Genomic DNA, 21,832 nt, shown 5'->3' with positions numbered 1-21,832 from the left:
CGTATTCATCATGTATGGTTCATTATTTGTAATATGTGCTCGCTGTCAGGGTTCCAACAGATGCTTTAATTGAATCTTTAGCCTCGAGCCAAGCTTCAAAAGAAATCCAGTTTTTTATTAGGAGCTTCATGTCAGCGTGTTCCCAAGTGAAGCCAGCTCTGATCCCACGTAATTTATGGACCCAGTCACAACCCTTTTTTCCCTCGTCCCCCCATGTGTCATCAATCACATTCGCCAACAGGGCAATTTCTCGGGTTGTAGAGATCACTCCCCTCCAGCCACTGTAAGGAATCCTGGGAGACAGCCTTGAAAGAGATAAGTCTGGAATGTGCATTTGTCTTTTGCTGTCCTGCCGTTTCATTGATTTCCTATCCCCCCCCCTTTCCTATGGCAACTCGAGAGGAGGCCAGGGATGCTTTGTGAGTTGACACTCATGACATCATGGGGCACATGTTGTCACTGGAGGGCTGTGACCATAGAGCTATGTGAAAATATGGGGCTATATTGCCTGTTATCCCAATGAACAAGGTTGCAAAATATTCCTTCCAGGAAATCACTGTTAAAATGACTTCATGACCCTTGGTCACATGCCTCAAAGATATAAGATTCTCTACAAGCAGCAGGTTTTTTTTTTTTTTTTACATTAAAACTGAACAAGTATTCTCTGCGGACGATCCATGAAATATGGCCGTCACTTCTTTCCATTAAATACTGATGTATGTTCATATCAAGATTAAGAGGGAAAAGTAAGTCTGAATTTTTCCATGCCATACTTATCCCATAGAATATTGGCCAATATATCAAGAGATTCAAACTCTATCTGCAGAAGCCAAGCATTAAATAAATCCATGTATTGTCTCTGGAGCCGTTTCAAACTCCAGTTGGAATCTCTGAAATTCTCAGTCATGACGAATATGCTGTTTTCTGTGCTGAGTTCAGTTGATTTAGGCTAACAAAGGTTTGATAATACCACAGAAATGTAGAGTAACTGGCAAAAAAAAAAATTGCAATGGCTTTTATGTGCTATATGCCATTTGCAAAGTTTTTGAGAAATGCTGAACAAGATTGCTGTCCAATGTACTGAAAAGTTTGCCCTTGTACACAAATATACCATTTCCTATGGTTTGGATCTAAAAGCAATTGAATTGCAAACTTTCAGCATTAAGGCAAATTGAACTTAACATACTGGGTATAAAATATAGAACATAATTTCTTTTAGGAAGTATTAGCCAGTTTTTAAATGAATATTTGGCCATTTAAAAACCAGAGCAATACAATTTTAAACATTCAGTGTCTAGAATATTTTCTGCATATTGGAAAAAAAGACATTTTAGTGTACTTTTGTAGAAAGACTTCATATATTGCAATCCTGTATAAATTTTCTCATAAGTAAAACTCACTGGATCTAATGGGGTTTGTTTCTACACTCCTGCTTTACTCCTTCAGTGTCCAAAAAGTTGCTTTTTGAGTGTAACCAAAGAGTTGTAGTTTAAATCAAATTTGAATTTGGGATTAGAGAATTAAGGCAAATTGGTCTTTAGGAAACTCTCTGTGGATCTGTGTAAGAAAGCCCAGTTTGATAATCGTGCTTATAAATTATGAAATCTCAATACAGATAATCCTCAACTTATGACAATTGAGCCCCAAATTTTTGTTGCGAAGCGAGACATTTGTTAAGTGAGTTTTACCCCTACTTTATGACTTTTCTTGCCACAGTTGTTAAGTGAATCACTGCAGTTCTTAAATTAGTAATATAGTTGTTGAATGAATCAGGCTTACCCGTTGATTTTGCTTGTCAGAAGGTCACAAAAAGGGGATCCCATGACACCAGGTTACTGCAAACCGTCATAAATATGAACCAGTTGTCAAGCATCTGAATTTTGATCATAGGGAATGTTGTAATGGTCATAATTGTGGAAAATATTCATGTCACTTTTTAAAGTGCCGTTGTAAGTTTGGTCACTAAATGAACTGTTATAAGTCGAGGACTACCTTTAATTCAAAAATAGTTCAACAGAATGGGAAAATTAGGTTTTCTGTCTCTGATGGGAGAGATTAAACAACAGTTTTACTTGGCCTCAGGCTGTCCAGCAATTTTGAACTAAAAGTCTCTTTCTCCGCCCAAAAAATCTGGTTGTGTTGGCTGGACAGGAGGAGGTGCTGTTATCCATCATATTTGGAGAGTATCAAGTGGTGCCGGTGATGAAGATCTGTCAGATTGCAATGACCCTAATCTCAACCCATATGCCAGAGATTAATAGATATCTGTGGAACATCTGGTTGGGAAAAGCTGCTTATAAAGAGTGTCCCTTCCAGCTTCATTTTTCACCTTTTGTTCCTCTTTTGCCTCAGAGCTTCCAAGTTCTAAGCTTTTTGGAAGGAGAAAAGGAGGAATGAAAAAGCCGGCGTCCTGCATTACCATCGCAACACATCCGTAGATAATGCCAGTCCAGTCCAAACGACTGGCAAAGAAATTGAAAAGGTTCCAGACTTTTATCTCTTACCAATAACAAACATAACGGTGACTCTTAAGTCATGAAATAAAAATATATCTACTTGGGAGACAAATGACAGGTCTAGACAAAATAAGAAAGAGACATCACACTGGCAAGAAAAGTGAATATTGGCATATCATTATTTTTCCCACTTTTAACATGGCTGTGAAATCTGTAGACAAGCAGAAAGGCTAACCAGAGGAGCAACTGGGCTTTTGAAAGGCGATAGTGCAGAAAATTGGTGAGAATATCGCTTAGAATAGATGAATAATACCAAACAGCTCACTGAAGCACTAATAAGACCTTGATACAGGTAATCCTCAATTTATAACTATAACTGAGCCCAAAATTTCCACTGCTAAGCAAGACAGTTGTGAAATGAGTTTTGCTCCATTTTACAACCTTCCTTGCCACCGCTATTAAGTGAACCACTGCACGGTTAAGTGAATCTGTCTTCCCTGTTTGATTTTGCTGGTCAGAAGGTAACAAAAGGTGATCACATGACCCCGGACACCACAACCGTCATAAATACAAGTCAGTTGCCGGCTCTCTGAATTTTGATAGCATGATCTTCTTGAGGATTCTGCAATGGTTGTAAGTATGAAAAACTGTCAAAAAAAATTTTTTTTCAGTGCCTTAAACCAGGGGTGCCCAAACTTGGGAACTTTAAGACCTGTGGACTTCAAATCCCAGAATTCCCCAGCCAGCTTTAAGACTTGTGGATTTCAAGCTGGGGAATTCTGGGAGTTGAAGTCCACAAGTCTTAAAGTTCCCAAGTTTGGACACCCCTGCCTTAAACGAATGCAAGTGTACTTGAGAAAAATAAGAATAAAATAAGATATTTAGACGCCATCACTACCGAAGCTTGCAGAATTCAAAGCAGCAATTTCTGCTGACACAAACTCGCAGCAACACAACGTCCATCGCGTCACTAAGAGCCAAAAGCGACAACAATTTCCAATTATCCATAGTAAATAGTCCAGTGTCGCGCATGCGCGCTTTCCTTCCAGGTTCCGCCCGGCTCTTTTAACTCCGAAGACTCGGGTGACGTCATCCTTCTACTCCGGCGTCTGAAATTGATAAGACAAGAGGAGACGAGAGAAAGCGCGCCTGCGCCTGCTCACGGCGAATCAGCGACGCTCCGGGCCGATAGTGGCAGCCGCCTAAGCCAATGGGAAAAGGTTCTGGGCGCGCGCCCCCACTTCTGGCGTCCGGACGACGAGGTGCGCCTGCGCATGGGAGGGGCGAAAATTTTTTGAAACGGACGGCGGTTAAAGAGAGAAATTTGTCGCGGCGGTTGCTGTGGCAGCGGAGCGGCCTAGGTAAGGCCCTGAGACGGCAGGAGCCGGAGGGAACGGACGGCAGGAGCTGGTCGAGGAGGGCCCGAGGCCTGGTGAGAAGAAGGAGTAAAGGCGGGAAGACTGGTTGGACCCGGAGGGCCGGGTGAAGAGGCGCCCCTGAGGTCTTTTGCACCCGCGACACCTTCCCCCCGTGGGTTGTCTGAGCCAACGCATCTTCTGCCAGGCCGGTTGCCAGCGTTCAGACGGGACTGAGCCGGGAATAACTCTCTGCCCGGCCCTCAGGTAACGTTGGCCCCGGGTTCGATTCAAGGCCCGAGCCGGTTTTGGGGCTGGGCTGCAGCCCGGCTGACTTGTTGGATTCTGGATAGGTGGGGGTGGGGGAGAGGCTCTTTTAAACTCGCCCATACCGGACTCTTAAAATCCCCCCAGGGCCGCCTTAACAGCATTGTGGGGCCCCGAGCAAAGCAGTGTACTGGGGCCCCTACGACAACTACTCCCAGGGATAAAAATGTAAATAAGGTTAAACACATATTTATTTTACTGGAGGTGGGGGGGTGCAGTGAGGGATCTCAACCAATCTCATTGTACATATGTTGTGTGCTGACAATAAAGAATTATTTATTATTAGTAGCATGGGGCCCCTATGCTCATGGGGCCCATGGGCAAGTGCCCATCAGGCCCATGTGTTAAGACAACCCTGAATTCCACCCCCTCCAAAATATGAGAAAGGTCTCTTAGAGGGCAGCCCAGTCCACCCACCCTTTTCCCCCCTCTCACCCTTGCAACCTTTCCCAATCTGGTGCCTCTCTAGGCAGAGTGTGACAACTCCTGTCATCCAGTTCTTGCCTTGTTGCAGTTTTTTACATTGTATGTTGTATGTAGATGACATTCCCCCCCCCCCTTTCAGGGGTTGTTGGATCTTTTGGTTTGCTGAGGATGTTTTTGAAGGGCTTGTGTGCTAGGAGGATGGGTAACCTCCCTCTCACCTTAGGCATCTTTTTTTTTAACTATTACCATTTGGCAGACAGTACAGGACAATAAAAACAAGGACAAATAGGCTGAAAAGCAGCTTCTATCCCAGAGCAGTAACTATATTGAATTCTACAGTATAGCGCAATATTAATGCAATATCAGGGGTTTTCAATTCAATTGTATAGAATGTGAAGGATGTGTGTTTTTGTTTTATTTTTTTTATAGTTTTCTTATATATGATATACACTGAAGATGGCATTGTACAAGGTGCAATTACAATAAAAACTAAACCAAAACCTGCCCCTAAAGATAGAAGGAGCTGGGAATCAGCATTAGCAACAGGAAATTTAAAAAGTCCTTGGTGGGATAATTTTTATTTCTGTCATATTTCCCTGATAATAATGGTTGCCCACCTTCTAGCTAATAAAATCTACCTTTGGGTGTATTTAGCTGTGTTTGGCAATGAACTAGTAGTTGTCGTTAATGTTGTCGTTTATTGAATATATGGATTGTTTGTGTCTGTACCTATAAAAATACTCTGCAAAGTTTCTTGCTTTGCCTGTATGATTTGGTGATTTGTATTTTCAGATAGACAAAAAAAGCTGCTTTTGCAAAACTTAAAAGTGTTTTTCTCTTCCAAATTCAGGAGATAGGTCTTTAGCTCTAGTCTACACAGACTCAGAGGCCCGAGTTGCTAGGCAACTTGCTAATCAGGAAGAAGTGAAAGAATTTTGTACCCCCGACACACAGGAAAGACTGGAATAGGGGAAATGTATGTATAACTTAACTGAGAAACTTTATTGTCACTTTGTACACTAATCGGCACACATTAAAATGAAATTTTGTTGCATACAGCTCTCAAAGGATCAGCACCTCCAATATACACTACAAAAACATGACAAAATAAATAAACAATTATGCATATACTCACATATAATACAGAGAAATCAGCACCTCCTATATACACTACAAAACATGACAAAATAAATAAATAATTATGCATATACTCACATATATAATACAGAGAAATAACACAATCTAGTTCGGATGTATAGATGTACATGGCAAGAAAAATGAATCTTATATAGTATGCTCCAATTTGGTGATTTAGATGCATTTGTGTTAAGTGAGCATTGTTTTTAAATCCTTTTATTATAATACTGTTAATTCCTCAGAGCCTTTGAAAAGTGTAGTTGTTTATAAATTGTACAAAATAGATCACGGTGTCAAACTCGTGGCATCACATTGCTGTCATGTGATGTTTCATGATTATTTTTTCCTTTGAGGTGGGCGTGACCTGTGGATGATACATCCAGCCCGCAGGCCGCCAGTTTAACACCCCTGAAATAGATGATATATTGGGACTTGGAGTTACCATAATGCCCCTCCTAGGAATAAGGATCATTGTAGGAAGCTATAGTACTAAGGCTGATACTAGAACAGAATTGTTTATAAATATTGACACTTTATTTTTTAATAATAGTATTAATATACATGTAAACATTGTTCCTGACTGCCTCTAAGAAAAGAAAACATTTTATCTCCAGTTTGGTTTGTTTGTTTTTTCAGTTTGCTCAGAATGCATTCCCATAGTTTGATTCATCATAGCATTGTTGTGAGTTTATAATCCATTTAAGATGGCTTTCTTTCTTTTCCAGGTAGTTCTTTCAATGTGGATGCCACAGTTTAGCATGATTGGACACAGCATTATTTCTGGCAAATGAAAATAATAGGCCCTGGTGGCATTTCTATGTTTGGAATTGAAAAGGATGAAGAGAGTAGCAGCTGCTAAAAAGCAGAAGAATATACCAATTAGTTCAAGTAAACAAACTGGTATATCCACATGGATAGCAAATGGCAGCAAAAGTACACAGGAACATAAAGACCATGAAACACCTTCCAATGAAGAGACAGACTGCACCCAGGATCCTCTTGAAGAAGCACTGGTCTTTTTGACAAAAAGTAAGGATAAAAGCAAGGCTAAGCATTTAATGCCCTAAAACAAAGAAAACCCAAGCGTCTAAATAAGATCAGCTAAGTGTCACCTGGATCAAAAAAGGCAACTATAAATTTGATAATGTATGTGTCATTACTGCCTTTCAGCAGAGCATTGTTTTCAACAGAACACAATTTTACTGTGTACATCTTAGTGTAATAGTCATCTGTTTTAATTAATGTTAAATAGGATGCTTTATTCAAATGCAGTAAAAATGAGAAAATATCTAATCTTGGGTTAGATTAGCAATATATTTATGCCTATGTGGCTGTTTCCAAATACTTTATTTGACAGCGCATATAAGAATGCAAATACATTTTTTAAAAAGCCTTAGTATAACATAAGTATTTATACTTTTAATTAGAATGGATATAATTTTAATGTTCACTCAATAAAGTCTTGCAAAAAAGGTCAATAGTTGAAATCATTGTGAGATGTTCTTTATTGATCATATTTGTCATAGCATAGTTTAACACTATTTTACAAGTGATAAAAGTTAATTTTCCAATGGAGGTTCATTTTGTAGGAAATATTTTGGTGGGTTTTTTTTAACTGCTATCGAGTTAAAATTCCGGTCAATTTTCTGTGTGTGTTACTTTTCTTTTGTAAAGTGCCCAAAGTCAATAAACACTTGAGTGGCCTCGAAATTGAATGAAACGAATAAACTTTGGTGGTGATGGTGAAATAAGCAAAGTGGGCAGATTCTCCTATGAGATAGCAGTAGACTTATATACCGCTTCATAGGCCTTTCAGGCCTCTCTAAGCGGTTTTACAGAGAGTCAGCATATTGCCCCCAACAATCTGGGTCCTCATTTTACCCACCTCGGAAGGATGGAAGGCTGAGTCAACCCTGAGCCGGTGAGATTTGAACCGCTGAACTGCTGATCTAGCAGTAGCCTGCAGTGCTGCATTTAACCACTGCGCCACCTTGGCTCCTAGAGATGCTTGCTGCTCACGAGGATTACACCTACTTTCATCTCATGCTTTGATTTTTTCTTTCTAGTTAAAGATCGTACTTCTCTGAAAAATGAAACTTTGCAGAAACACTTATTAAGTGTGGAAAAGATTGCCCAGGAAAGAGGTTTGACGCCAGAAGAAATTGATGCCTTGCTGAATATAGCACTCAGTGGCAAGTTTGGTAAGAAAAGAGAAAAAAAAAAGACATATTATCTTTCTCTTTGTAAAATGTGTTTTCATATTTTACTTGGGTGTTTCAGTACTTAAGCCTTATGAAAAATTAATCTATTCCAGCTGAAGTGATAAACACTCGACTGTTGAAGAACCTGATTCCCATTTCAACAATAACAGAGGATTCAATTGTTTCAGCTGTTTCATGGCTTTGTGTTGGCAAATGTTCTCGCAATACTCAAGTAAGTTGGCAAGCATGTCCTGATATCTTGGATCTTAATAATATTTTGACTAGTATGGTGTGTCCTGTTGACATCTGCAGTTCTTTTATATCTCTCTGCGTTGAACACTAATTACTTACACTATGATCCACATTCATATCAACTGATCAATTTATGTTTTCTTCCCATTAGGTTCTCTTCTTAAAATGGTTAATTGCAATGTATGATTTGATTGATCATAAAGAAAAGGTTAATGCACTCTATGGGTTCTTCTTCAACTTCTTACAGGATGAAAAATTGGTAAGATAAAAATTAATATGTGTTTTTAAAAAAAAGATTTTCTAGATACTGTGCAATAGAGATGTGCAGCATTTCAGTTTTAGATAGTGTCTATGTTGGTAGGCGAACAAACTGTTTTGTCTTGGGATCCAACGAAGAACTATGTAATACCTCACTCCTTACTTGGGTTGTAATTAAAGATACCGTCCTTAGTTGTTCAAAAAAGGAACATAATTAGGTATACTTTTACTACTGTAATGGTAGATTAGAAAGGTTTTTTTTAAAAAAAAAACAGGTACAAAAATACCACCTGGGGCCACCTACTACATGCAGCCATGCTGTTTGTGTCTCCCAGAATGAGAAAGCTAAAGACATGCATCCTTTTCCCATTGGGAGGCTCAGCAAGGAGTGAACAGGTATTTAAAGCATTTCAGATGCTTAAGGCTCCCATTTCAGTTCCTGAAACTCCTAAAATCACTCCCAGATTGGGCCAGCCCTGTCTGTTTTTAGAGTGCTAGCCCAGTCATGTGATTTAGTGCTTGCTGCAACCCTTAAGCTGATGTTTTTAAGGTACCGAAATTCAAATTGTTCAATATAATGCCACTAATGTATCCTAAGTTTAAAAGAAATGCTAATTCCTTATATTGTTTTGGAGAAGTGTAAAGCATAGACTGTGCCCAATTATGTATTTCTTTGATATATTTTTTCTGTAGTGCCCCTTCGTCTGCCATGTGCTATATTTGCTGACCAAAAGAGAAAATGGTGAGGTGATCATTGGAATCAGAATGTATAATGTGCTTTCAAAATAAAGTATTTTTCTTGCTTTCTTCCTTAAAGGCTTTGAGTTACTACAGTTATTTTTAAAATTTTCATTGCTAGCCTATTCTATTGATTTAAATTACCTGCAAATGAGGGGTTTTTATGTTTTGTTTTTAGAACAGGTGTTCAATTCTTTAGTTTATAAGATTATAACACATAGAATAAGGGAAGCTAGTCAATTTTGCTTGTATATGCTATTCTAGCCTGAGTCTAGTATGTTCATCTCTTAGAATAAAAGTATCTTTTCCTTTTTATATATAGCCTCGTCAAGACCAGAATATAAAATCTTAAAAAACACCAAATAATTAGACAATATTTATCTTTCTTCCTAGTAAAACCTTTCCGTGTGCGACGACTCTTAGATTTAAGATCCAAGATGGTGAGTCATTTGAAACCAATGTCATGTGAAATACAATTTATAAAATTTAAATTCACATCTGTGATGGGATAACTTTTACACAGGGTGAAAACAAATCAATATCCAGTATTTATTTATTTCCATTTTTATCTCAGTGTTCAGTTTTTAAGAGATGGTTTTTAAATATAAATATACCAATACCAAATACATATACTGTGCATATTTAAAAATCTAGTTAAAACAATTGATATGTTAAAGTCACTGGCATCCATTATATATTACATGATTAGTAAATTATATTTTAAGAAATGTGATAAAGCAATATAGAAGGATCTAATGTTCTAACAGCTGATTAAGACTTCTCTTGAGAAGTGATGCTCTGCAAACAACAATGTATATAACCCATAAATAAGAGGGTGCCCACCAAATGCTTATGTCAGTAGAGACTTCTTTATTCGATTCTTCTCTTTTCACAACTGCTCTCACACATAAGGATTTAGAATAATCCTCAGCTTCCTAGATTTGTGAGTTATAATAAGAGGACTTTGCTTTCACCCTTTTCCGGCAATTAACTTTAGACTTTGTTTTTGTTTTTATGTTTTCTCAGGGATCAGAAGCTCCATTGCAGGCTCTTCTCTTAATGTATAAAAGCTTTGCTCCAAGCATGGTGGCTTCAAATGTGTTCCAAAGCACAAAGGTGAAAGGATGATTGAATGGGAGGGCTATCCTTTGATTTCTCTATGGGAGGGCTACCCCATGTTCTTCAGTTCTTGATGATTGCAGGAAGGAGCATTTGAAGTGGTGTGCATTTGTGTGTAGTTAGAACCTGTAGACCAGAGAAGAAGAGTGAGCAAAACTTTGAAGCAGAAGATGAAAACTCTTCCTATACAATCCTTTCTAAAATAATCTCATATCCTAATACCAAAACTTGGTAAAATTGAGTACCATCATATAAATGACTTCAATGAAAATAGAAATCATTGAATTGGCGTTTAATCCACAATGAGTTGAATGGTCTTCTGCCATTCAACTCTTAAGTTTTACCCATCTAAACATTTGAAAAAGGAAAGCTTGCATATATTTTTAATTCCCCGTGAGAATATGTGGAATTAAATATTAAATTAAATATACATGGAAAAATATATGCATAGACATATACACAGAGACACGCTGTTTAACACACACTTTTTCATCTTGGATAATGGAAACTTTCACTTTCACCACAGATGCAATTTAAGAACTCAGAAAACCAGTGGAAAACTGCAATTGGTAACATAAAGCAGCGGATTTATGGCATTTCACCTACATCACAACCAGTTTTAGCATTTCAGCCCCCAAAGAAAGTAAGTTACTTTAGATTGTTTAAATGCGGTTCCTAGTCTGATTGTGTGTCAATTTTTTCATTGACGTTTTTGGCAGTTGTTACTTTCTAGACTATTCCTTAGATTGCTCCTCTTTATAATTCACAATCAGTTTCTTTAGTATTTGCCAAACCATGTTTCATTACAATAGTAACTGATTTCTTGATGCTTCATCTTTTTTTCTCTTTCTCATCTTAACATCTACATAAATATTGGGGGGGGAGGCAGTGTTCATATTGTTTAATTTTTCTGATTTTTCTAATTCAATTGAGTGCGCAAAGGCTCTGAAATTTTCTTTCCTCTGTCTTGGTCCTGCCTTGAATTTCCATATTGAATATAGCGCCCACCCTCTCTCTGTGTATGTATGTGTGTATTTGTGTGTGTGTAAGGATGGGGATGATCCATTAAAGAAATCATATTTAGAAAAGAGCAATTGAGTTGAAGACTCTTATTTCATCACAACAGAATTATACCTATGAATTGCTAGGGTTGGATTTCTGCTTTTTGTAGAAATGGAATTCAAAATTGATGATACCTGAGAGTAACAGCAACTCTGATTATTCGGCTCAGAGTTCTACGGCCAATTGTATCGATTTCAATAGTCATCCTGAATTCTTCCCAGTGCAGCATCTTCAGACTTTCTCCCAGCTTTTGGAGAACATCCATTGTTTAGAAGTAAGTGGCTGACATCCAAGGGAACAGAAACAACAAAGGATGGGAGTGCAAGTGCTTGGTTTAGCACCCTGAAGCTTGTTAATATATTACAATAATAAATGCCTGATAAATATCATGCAAATCAAAAAATTATAGAACGGATCACTGTTTTTAAAAGACCTGAAAGTACCTACTGGTTACAATGTACTGTAAAAACATGAACTTCTATTAGGGATTATTATACATTCCTGATCATTTAGATGTGTACTGTTTTGTCTTAGGCAAGTTTTCTTTTTTAATTCAAGCCAGAGGGAGGGAAATATTTTCTAAACAACTGAAAAAGTAAATACCATTAAGTTACTGAAAGCAGCTTCTGGGTGTTTGTTTAAAAATGGTCAAGAAACAAGTAGCATTAGTTCAACCATGTCTACGGTGCCTGTTAGTTGACAATGTCTTCTCCTGATTGCTTTCATAGCTTCCTTCCCAAATAGGCTCAGTGTTGGGAAATCACCTGTTGCTCCACTACGTTAATTGTGTCACAGACGATGTCGTTTACCAGAGGATGTACTATTGGCTTGGCCAAACCTTCAGAGAAGGTAGGGGAACTCCTCCTTGTGACTGGTGCCCTCTTAGTGAAGATAAATAGCAAGTGGCCCTCAACTTACAACCATTCATTTAGTGACTGTCGGAAGTTACAACAGCAATGAGGAAAAGTGACGTGTGACCTTTTTTCGCCCTTATGACCGTTGCAGCTTCCCTGGAGTTACGTGCTCAGTATTCAGATGCTTGGCAACTGTCTCGTATTTATGACAGTTTCGGTGTAATGGAGTTATGTGATTAGCTTTGGCAACCTTCTGACAAGCAAATAGGGAAGGCTGATCCATTTAACAACCAAGTTACTAACTTAACAACTGTCGTGATTTGCTTAACTGTGGCAAAAAGATCGTAAAATGGGGCAAAGCTCACTTAAAAGTGTTTCACTTAACAACGGCAATTTTGGTCCCAATTGTGGTTGTAAGTCAAGGACTACCTGTATGCTAAAACATACTGTTCAGGGGTGGTATTCACTTACTTTCCCTGCCGGTTCGCAAACGGGAGCACCTATCCACGCATGCGTTTGGCATTCCGCACATGCACTTTGGCTTGAAAACGTGCCTAAATAGGACGGCATAGAGCTGGGGCGGGGTGAGCGGGCTCACCCGCGATTTCCACAACTGGTTCGGCGCGAACCAGTCCAAAGCAGCTGAATACCACTATCTGATACTGTGCTTGCACATATAATGGCTTATTATTTCTCAGAGAGGCAAAGAAGAAGAAAGGATTCTAACCAAACATTTTTCCCCTCTATTTTCTTATTATAACACAGAATGCCCTTGGACTAAGATTGAAAACCAGAAATATGAACTGGAATTCAGAGATTCTTGGACACCGTTTTGGAAGCTGAATGCTTCTTACAGGTTAGTTTAAGCTTTTCCTTTCCGTGATTATCAAAAGAATGTTTTTGCCCTTGGCATCACCAGGCTGTGTATTGGAATGGCAGCAGCATGCCATTTCAGAGGGCATAGGATGGGCATGTAGAGAGCTCAGCACAATTGGGGGCAGTTGGGAAGATTACAATGGATATAGGAAGGTGGGAACTATGGATAGGCCACTTGTAGCAGAGGCAGGCCAGGTGTCTTATACCAGTTCTGCATTCCAGTCCCCCAGTCCTTTTCCCTGATCTGGCAGTCCTTCTATCCTTAATCAATCCTCCTTTATCTGAGATCTAATCCAAGATGAGAGGCTTGGTTCAGAGGAGAAAGTTCACTTTGTGGAAATATGCCCAACTAGGTTTTGGATGTGGCATCAGCTGAGACTCCACAGTACCACTCAGTGTTGGTTGGGAGTGAGAGGTCCCACCCTATATCCCTATTATGTGGGGTTCTGCAGGATTTGGTAGTCTCTCCACTCTCCGTGTTAAATAGAACATCCCCAGGAAGCCACTGGATGAGATTATTCATCACCATGGGGAAGGTATCATCATGAAGGTACCTCGCCCCATGGCATCTCCTTCCCTGTCCACTAACTGATACCGCTGATGTCTTGTCCCGAGTGGACAATTAAGAGCCTGCTGCCCAGGAGAAAGTCGGAGAATTTATTGGAAAGAAATCTGGGTTTCCCTGATAAGAAGTTATGCTTTTCAGGAGGGCTTCTCGTCTTGTGAAGAATTTTTGTACCGAAGTCTGCCCTTCTGGATGGCTGCTGCTGTAGGTCACAAGTCCTGCAGATGATAGTTGGATTCCCCTCAGCAGCTTCTCAGGTACATGATGCAGACTCAACCAATCTCTCCCTTTTCTGTAGTCCAGTGCTTCTGGTTTCAAAAACTGCTCTTTGTTTGTTTCTTTCATTTTCAGAAATGAAACCTTATCTCTGCAAAGCCGTTGACCCAGCTGTTTTTCACCTCATCACTTTATTTTAAGGTAATGAAGGGCCCTCTGAATAGACATTTTGACACAACAAACTTGATTTATGTCATACTAAGGAAATATGCCCTCTGCTAGCTATCATTTTTCCAAACGTTAACAATTTTTATCCAAGCTGCAGGAAACAATATTTGGGTTCGCTGCTAATGCAGGGCTACTTATGCCAAAGAAGTGTGCAGTTTTCTCTTACATACTTTTTGCAATGAGATAGAATCTTACAAAAATGTCTTGCTCTGTTTCTGTCTTTTGATTGCTGTCTGTCTGTCTATAAAATTAGCATCATAGCATAGTTCCTTAAGACTGAATTGCAGCTATTCAATATGTGTTTTTTATGTTCTTCTATAGTGTAGTGTTCTTGAAAGCCTGAGGGAACTGCTACTGAACTGGCTGAATTGGCACTTCTTGCAAGCAGATATGGCAGCTGAGTTAAATGCAGGAGTCCTGTAAGTATCATCTTTTTAAAACGTGGTCCCATCTGTTTTGCACTATGATTTCCAGTTGGAAGCCGGGGAAGAAATATACTCTTATACGTAAAAGTCATTTCCTAAGCGAATGCTCAGGGTTGTGTCTCATTCTGCTGCAGGAACACTTCTGTTTCAAGCCTGGTTAATTCTATAACAGAACTCATCCATTTGTTGGCCGGCTTTCAACCATTGCCCTGCACTTGGAGAACAACTCTGCTTTTTTAATGCACTTTGTTCTGGATTTCTATGAAATAGTATGTAAGCTACTCCATTCCAAGCATTTAGATAACACACTTAGATAGTATTAGTGAAGAGATTCTAATAGATGTGTTGGATGTATTCGCTGCCTGAATAACTGTTAAAAATAATAAAGGCAGGAGATGATAGATGGATGGCTGATAGGATGATTGATTGATTGATAGAAACAGACAGATGGAAAAGGAAGGAAGGAATTTAAAGGATTCAAACCCTTTGTTCACACAGAACCCATTATTTTTCTTAGAACAATGCTTCTCCAATTTCAGAAAGATTGCCACCAAGGGAGCCTCAACACAAAATTTAATCTGTTTAGGACAGCAATAAAAACAACTAAGATAGAACAAACTATTACAAAAATAATTTGAAGACTTTCAACAAATAAAGTATTTCAAACGTATGTTGGTATCTAGTGAGGTTTTTTTTTTAAGATTCACACTATTAAGTAGCTCCAATTGGAACAATCTTCTCCAATAAATCGATTTGGCGGTGGGGGAGGGGGACTTTCTAAAAGTTTCTATATAGTAGAAAGTCCAATAGTAGCAGCAATCTCGTTACCCTATGTTTTTTTATATCTATAGTAAATATTGAGTTTTGCATCATTGATTGGAGCCCGGTTGAATAGGAGGATGACAAGGATATGAGACACTCAGTTTTTATATGTAACCACTGTACTGAAATCCCTTCCCCTATTCTAGGTATGTGACATGTTTCAGAAGTACCAGATCCCTTTGCTTGTGATCCCTCCTGCAGGAGTTTCTATCCAGCACTTCTCAGCATGGATTCTGTCACAGTGGACCAGCTATGCCACATTATGTTCAGGTACTGACAGGGCCTTTCCTTGGTTTTTCTTCCCTATGCTATTTTTAACCTTTCAAACCATCTGGGAGGCCATATAATCTCTATGGTACTGGGTAAACCAATGCAGGTAGTCAGTCCTCAGTGTATGACCACAGTTGAGCCCAGAATTTATGTTGCGGAGAGAATTTGTTAAGTGAGCTTTGCCCCTTTTTATGGCTTTTCTTGCCACATTGTTAAGTGAAACCCTTGCAGTTGTTAAATTAGTAGCACGGTAAGTGAATCGATTCCCCTTTGACTTGCTTCTCAATGGGAATCACTTGACTCGGCAGCTGTTACAAATATGAGTCAGTTGCCAAATGTTCAAATTTTATGCCCAGATGTGAAGACATATCTTTCATTGCTCATCTTTTCCTTCCGTAAAACAGTGTGCCAAGATCTGCTTTCTTCGGCCAAGAAACCCAAGCTCAAATTTGATAAACAAGATAATTATAAAATGAATTCCCAGTTGATGACTGTTTCTCTTAAACCTACTGTTGCCTTGGTTACTCGCTTTCATACTTTTCCCCCAGAAAGAGTGACTGAAAGGGGACAAGAGTCGTCTCAGACAGCGATTTCATAAGCGTGTGTAAGCCCATCTCTCCCAGCCACCCTGTGAAATTAAGAGTCAACTTTTTCATATTAATAGCACTTCCCAAACATCACACCCATCAAATCTGACATGATTGATGGGCAGATAACTGTCATAAAATTACAAGAATCGTCTTGGTGAAGCTTAAATCATTGGAACTCCAGTTTTAATTGTGTAGAACATAATGGTGTTATTGGGGACACAATGCCCTGTTTTGCTGGGTGGTCAGCAAAGGACTGAGTGTATTGAGTCAACTGTGAATCTGGATTTGTTTTACAAGGCTCGTGGCTCAGCAATGTTGTTTTTCAGCAGTTTGCTTCTAGTACTTGGCGCCTGAGGAATTCACCAGTTGCTGAATCCTATGTTAGGATTCTTACGTTAGTTTCTCCCCTCAAAAGCTGCGGACAGTTCACCCAGAAAGAAGCAGTCGGGGAGTTATGTTGAAAATTATATTCATTATATGCAGTTTGGGCTTACTCGGGGGATTTCCAGTTTTTACAGGAAAAGTTGCAATGGCCCTGAAAAAAAGGAATCGTTTTTCACGCTTACGACCATTGCAGCCTCCCCATGGTCACATGATCAAATTCAGACACTTGGCAACTGGTTCATATTTATGACAGGTTGCAGTGGCCTGGAGTTATCGGATCCCCTTTTGTGACCTTCTGACAAGCAGCGTCCCTTAACAACCGTGTTACTAACTTAGCAACTTTCCATAAAGCCAGACGGGAAAGATTTCTTGATACCTAAAATGTTGGGAGTGGGGACCAGCAATGCAAGTAGCCAGAAATCAGCTATCTTTCTTAGCTATCGCTTATGGGTTGGGAATTTTAGCAGTCCTGATTGGAGTTTCAAAAAATAGTCAAACCCTCTTCGTGTCTATTTTAGGTCTCGGACCATTTGATAGCTGCAAAGAAATACCTACAATCCAAAAAGGTACAATAAAACAAGGCACAGTGCCTGCTATGTCATTACCCATAATAGTAGTTAGCTTTTCTCTCTCTGACCTTTCAATTTGTTTCCAAAGTTACTGTACCTGTTCAAAGATTCCACTTATTTTTCTGACTTTGCCTGAGAAAGCAATTTTTGCCTTTCGTCTTTTCATAAGATCTGGGCCTGGTATTCTGCAAGTAATGCAAACGGTTGCTTTTAGGAAGGGTAAAAAAGCTATTGCAAACCTTGTCTTCCCTTGATCTCTCAGGCATCGCTGCAGATTAAGTTTAACAGACAAGATTTGCCAAGAATACAATCAATATATAACAAGCATGGTCGGATGCCTGTGGACCTCAAACGTCCTTCCAGATGGACTCCCCACCCTCAGGTGATTTACATGGAGCCTGGAGTGCTGGAGAAGACCTCAGTGCAGGAATACAGAAAGGCCTTGAACATAGTGTACCATCCGGCCTTTACAGGTTATGGCTATCTCTTTATGCAGCAGGTAAATGGAGGTTTTATCTTGAGGACCTATTTTGGCAAATTTTGTTCACTGACTATACTTAAATCTTTGTTGTGTCCTTCACTCCGTCTTTATTGTGTCCTGTTTTATTCATTGGTATAGTGTGGTTTCAACTGCAACTATGCTATAAAATCTCAAGCTTTCATGTACTTGTCAAGAATGAGTTTGAGTCTGTCTCTCTCTCTCACTCACTTACACACACACACACACACACACACATACTTATAGCATGCTTAAAGAAATTTAGACGTGCTAAAGATTTCTCCCATGGAGGGGCTCTGCTTCCCTCCGAGACTCATGTTTCCTTTTCTTTTTCCTGACTAGTAAGAAACAGAATTAGGGGCTAATGAATATTTATAGAAATGGCATCATTTTTAGGCAAGGCATCAAAATCATTACCTTGTTTTCCTACATAACAGATTAATTATGCTAATTTGTCCATGCTGACATGAACAGTGATCTCTCATCAATCTAACTGCTCTTAATATAATAGGACCAGCCATTACTCAGGGAGAAAAGATGGTAGGAAAAAATGTCACAATGTTGTTTACCCTCCACTGGGGGAGCCTCACATCTCCAGGAGACAAACTGCAGCAATTCCTTTCAAAGAGTTCAACATAGTTTCACCTCAGAGCAATTTTTGTTTTGTTTGCTGAAGAACATTATTTCATTCCTGTCTGTCGAAGTTCTGTGGTATCTATAATACATCAGGGCTTTGCAGTGAGATCTCATATCCTAGGAGCACTATAGAAAATGAACAATTTGATTCTTCTTTCTAAGTGCTTTGGTGAAAGCAGATTTGTCATGAATAAGCATTTCCCTTCAATTGCTAAAGACAAAGCAGCCCTTTGGGGGAATCTTGGCAATTGCTAGCTTCAATGACTGGTAGGCATGTTCAGTTTTCTGACGAGATAGAAACTGCCTTATGCCGATAATGACCAATACGGATTTAATAAATCACTATAATATGAAATAGAGATTATCCTGCCAAAGAGATGAGGAATAAGGTGAGGAGTCCTCTTGAAGGCAGAAATAGCGAGAAGCTCATTGCAGAGAATTAAATGTCCCCAGCAATTAAGTCCATTACAATTCAGTTTATAGTGGAATGGCAATAGCTTCACGGCAGTAAGAGCTATCTGTTCTGTAAGTGGCCTACCTAGATTTATTTATTTTTTTAATTCACTGAATTTCCTCATGTTGAACTTGAGATCCAGGTATATTCTGAAATCAATCTAATACAGAAGTGTCAAACTCAAGGCCCGGGGTCTGGCCTCCGGGGTGCTTACATCAGGGCTGCCCTGGAAACAGTGAAGGATCAGCCCGCAGTGCCTCTTCCAGTGAAAATGGAGCTCTGTTTTCACTGGCAGAGGATTGCAGGAGGACATCGCAGCCGAAAAACAGAGTTCGTGAGGGCCAATGGTGGCACTTGCAAGCTCCATTTTCGCTGACGGAGGGTTGCAGGTGGCCATTGCAACTGAAACGGAACTTGGGAACCTGTTTTCCGCTGGCAGAGCACTCAGGCCACCATAGGCACCCCCCGACACGAGTGACATCGAGCTGGTCACGCCCATCCAGCCCTCCAAGGTCAAACACAACCCTGATGCGGCCCTCAATGAAATTGAGTTTGACAACCCTGATCTAATACAAGCCAACTGATATAGGACCATTGTAAAATCCCAGGTTTGCATGAATTGTATCCTAATTTCATGACGTAGCTTAGAGATACCGATACACCTGATTTTATTTTAGAACCCCAAAAGCATCCTTATGGTACCTTTTGTCCTTTAGCAGTATCATATTATTCTCGGAAAGTGCATGTTTTTGATGTGGTTTCTAGGCCATATTAACCAATAACTTCCTTAAATATTTGTTCCAGGGTCAAAAAAAATTTTTTTAATTGTCCTTTTCTTTTCAGATACAATCAGAACACAAAATCCCAGATATCAAGCTAATTCAGGTAAAAAAAAAGTCATACGTTTTGAAAAGGATTAAATTTCTTGGGAAGTTTGCTATATTGTAACCAGTTGGGCATGCTTCTGAGAATAAAATTATACAATGATAAATGACTCCACACGGCTAGGTGTGAGTTACAAAATATTAGTACTTCTAGGCTCATTCCTTTGTAAATTGATCTGGGAATTAAGAGGCTGCACAGAAAATGAGTGTATATTGTATGGAAAAGGAGACCGGGATGGGGGCCCAGATGGGGAGGTCTCACCTTACAATCAGGAGGCTGTGAGTTTGATCCTAGGTAACGGCAGATTTTTCTCTTTCTGAGCGCAACGTGTTATTCTCTGCTCGGAACTCCATGTAGGCGTCAGGAAGGGCATCCAGCCAGTAAACACTCAAGCTCCGTTCAGTCGCCCTGATGCATGGGATTATAGGGTCGTAAAAAATTGCATGGCAAAGAAGAATTTCTGTACCTGAAGACGTAAACTACTCTAATGCTTTATCTGCAGGGGAAGAGATGGGATTGGTACTTGGAATATTTGTACTCCCAAGAATTACAAGGGTTGAAAGTCTTCATTGAAAGTAGCATCAGTCGTGTATTTCGACCGTCTCAAACAAAACCAGGCAACTACCAGTAAATGGGTATTGAAGATTGACTCTTGTGAATGGATTTCTTCCTGCCTTCTCCTGTCGAAGGTAATCTTGGATTCTAATGGACTCCTGTTTCTGGAGAGAGGGATCCTTTCAGTGCATCAGTACTGATATCCGTACAGATTCTTCTTGGTAACAATAATGGCACACCTTCAGATTTTTGCCCAGCTGGTCTTTGGGACATTAAACCTTTCCTCTTTGGGTAAACGGCTCTTTGGCCTTGAGAGTACAAGCTTACTCTCACGAAAGAAATAGAGCATGCCTAATTCCTGTTGCTAACTTTTTGCTTTGTTTTGGAATTAAGCAACCCGATTCAGTTCATTATTGGAAACATTCAAGCAAATTACAGCAGAATTTTCCAGCCTTTGACCTTTTTTGGGCAGCTAAATTATCATCTTTCACTGATAAACCACACAGCCCTCCCAATGGATTGAACATAGGCTAATGCAGGTTTTTCTTCTGACTTGTAGATAAATTGTAAATAATTGTATAGAATGTATTTATGCATAAAATGCTCTGTAATATAAATTAAACAGTGTTTTGGCTTTGGTTTGTTACAGTGAAACCTCAATTGTATAGATTTTGGTTTTCTGAATGTGGTTGGTGAAATTCTGTTGCAGTTTGTGCATATGACATCATTTGTATGAAGACTTTCTGAAAAAGATACAAATCCAAGTTTCTCAGTCTGATGTACTCCTATTCTTAACCAAGGTCTTTGTTTTCAGTTTATTTACATTTAAACCAGCTAATGCAGCAAAGTCTTCAATTTCTTCATTAAGTGTTCAATACTATTCTGAGGCTGTGTAAAATCAAATTATATCATCAGCAAAAGTCCTTGAATTATAAGCCTCTTTAACTTTTCAAACCAATTATTTTCTCATCCTGTCTACTGTCTGGAACTAACATAGAAAGCAAAGGGACATCCTTGCTTTGATTTCTTCTGTATTTCACATGGTTTCATTAAATCACTATTAATAATATGCACCTTCTAAAGTATGTATATTGATTTAATCCTTTGAATAAAATTCTCCCAAAAGTCCATGTCCTTCCAAAACTATAAACATAAAAGACCAATTCAAATTGTTAAAAAGTTTTTTCTGCATCCAGAAAAATCAGTGCCACTTGCGTCTCATTATGTTGTTCCAGATGCTCTATTACTATGATGGTGAAAGGTGGCACAGAGAACCTTCTCTGCAGGCACGTCAGCAGTTGCCCCAGCCCAGCTCCACCACGCAGGCAGGCGTGCCTCCCACCGGCCAGCTAGTCTTCGGGTCTCTGCTGTGCATGTGCAGGGGGCATGCAGGGGATGCGCATGCATGGGGGGCACATGTGCAGGGGATGCTCACATTTTGGGGCTTCATGTGCCCCCACGCCCCATTTTGGTTTCCAGGTTGGTTCAGGCCTTCCAGGCCCAAAACGGGAGCATGGGGGCCGCACGCTGCCCTCGACACCCTGTTTTGGGCCTGGGAAGTCACCTCCACCCAAAAATGGGGGGGGCGGATGCATGCGTGGGGTGCACTGGGGGTTGCATGTACGTTGCATTATGGGGGCGTGGGGCGTGCTTTCAGCATAGAACGACAAAAA

At 39.6% G+C, this 21,832-nt stretch overlaps 2 protein-coding genes across 2 annotated transcripts; both read left to right on the top strand.

Moving 5' to 3' along the window:
* Positions 1 to 3,769: 3,769 nt before the first annotated feature.
* Positions 3,770 to 15,594, top strand: LOC116515819 (centromere protein I-like). The gene is given in 24 exon segments (XM_032228067.1): positions 3,770 to 4,078; positions 5,415 to 5,540; positions 6,427 to 6,730; positions 7,768 to 7,902; positions 8,016 to 8,134; positions 8,306 to 8,413; positions 9,106 to 9,154; positions 9,544 to 9,590; positions 10,177 to 10,266; positions 10,796 to 10,912; positions 11,441 to 11,605; positions 12,060 to 12,180; positions 12,951 to 12,998; positions 13,001 to 13,041; positions 13,768 to 13,816; positions 13,819 to 13,851; positions 13,854 to 13,883; positions 13,978 to 13,997; positions 13,999 to 14,043; positions 14,392 to 14,489; positions 14,630 to 14,673; positions 14,676 to 14,764; positions 15,464 to 15,518; positions 15,521 to 15,594. Coding segments are annotated over 22 exon segments (1,770 nt in total). The 5' UTR covers positions 3,770 to 4,078; positions 5,415 to 5,540; positions 6,427 to 6,537.
* A 1,486-nt stretch (positions 15,595 to 17,080) lies between these two features.
* On the top strand, positions 17,081 to 21,512 carry LOC116515820 (centromere protein I-like). The gene is made up of 4 exons (XM_032228068.1): positions 17,081 to 17,127; positions 17,393 to 17,629; positions 19,563 to 19,604; positions 20,107 to 21,512. The coding sequence occupies exons 2-4, from the start codon at positions 17,465 to 17,467 to the stop codon at positions 20,233 to 20,235; spliced, it is 336 nt and encodes a 111-aa protein (XP_032083959.1). The 5' UTR covers positions 17,081 to 17,127; positions 17,393 to 17,464; the 3' UTR covers positions 20,236 to 21,512.
* Positions 21,513 to 21,832: the final 320 nt, after the last annotated feature.

Source organism: Thamnophis elegans, chromosome 12 (assembly GCF_009769535.1).
Source record: "Thamnophis elegans isolate rThaEle1 chromosome 12, rThaEle1.pri, whole genome shotgun sequence".
NCBI classification, from domain to species: domain Eukaryota; kingdom Metazoa; phylum Chordata; class Lepidosauria; order Squamata; family Colubridae; genus Thamnophis; species Thamnophis elegans.
The sequence above is the reverse complement of the archived record's forward strand: the minus strand, read 5'-3'. Positions and strand labels throughout refer to the sequence as shown.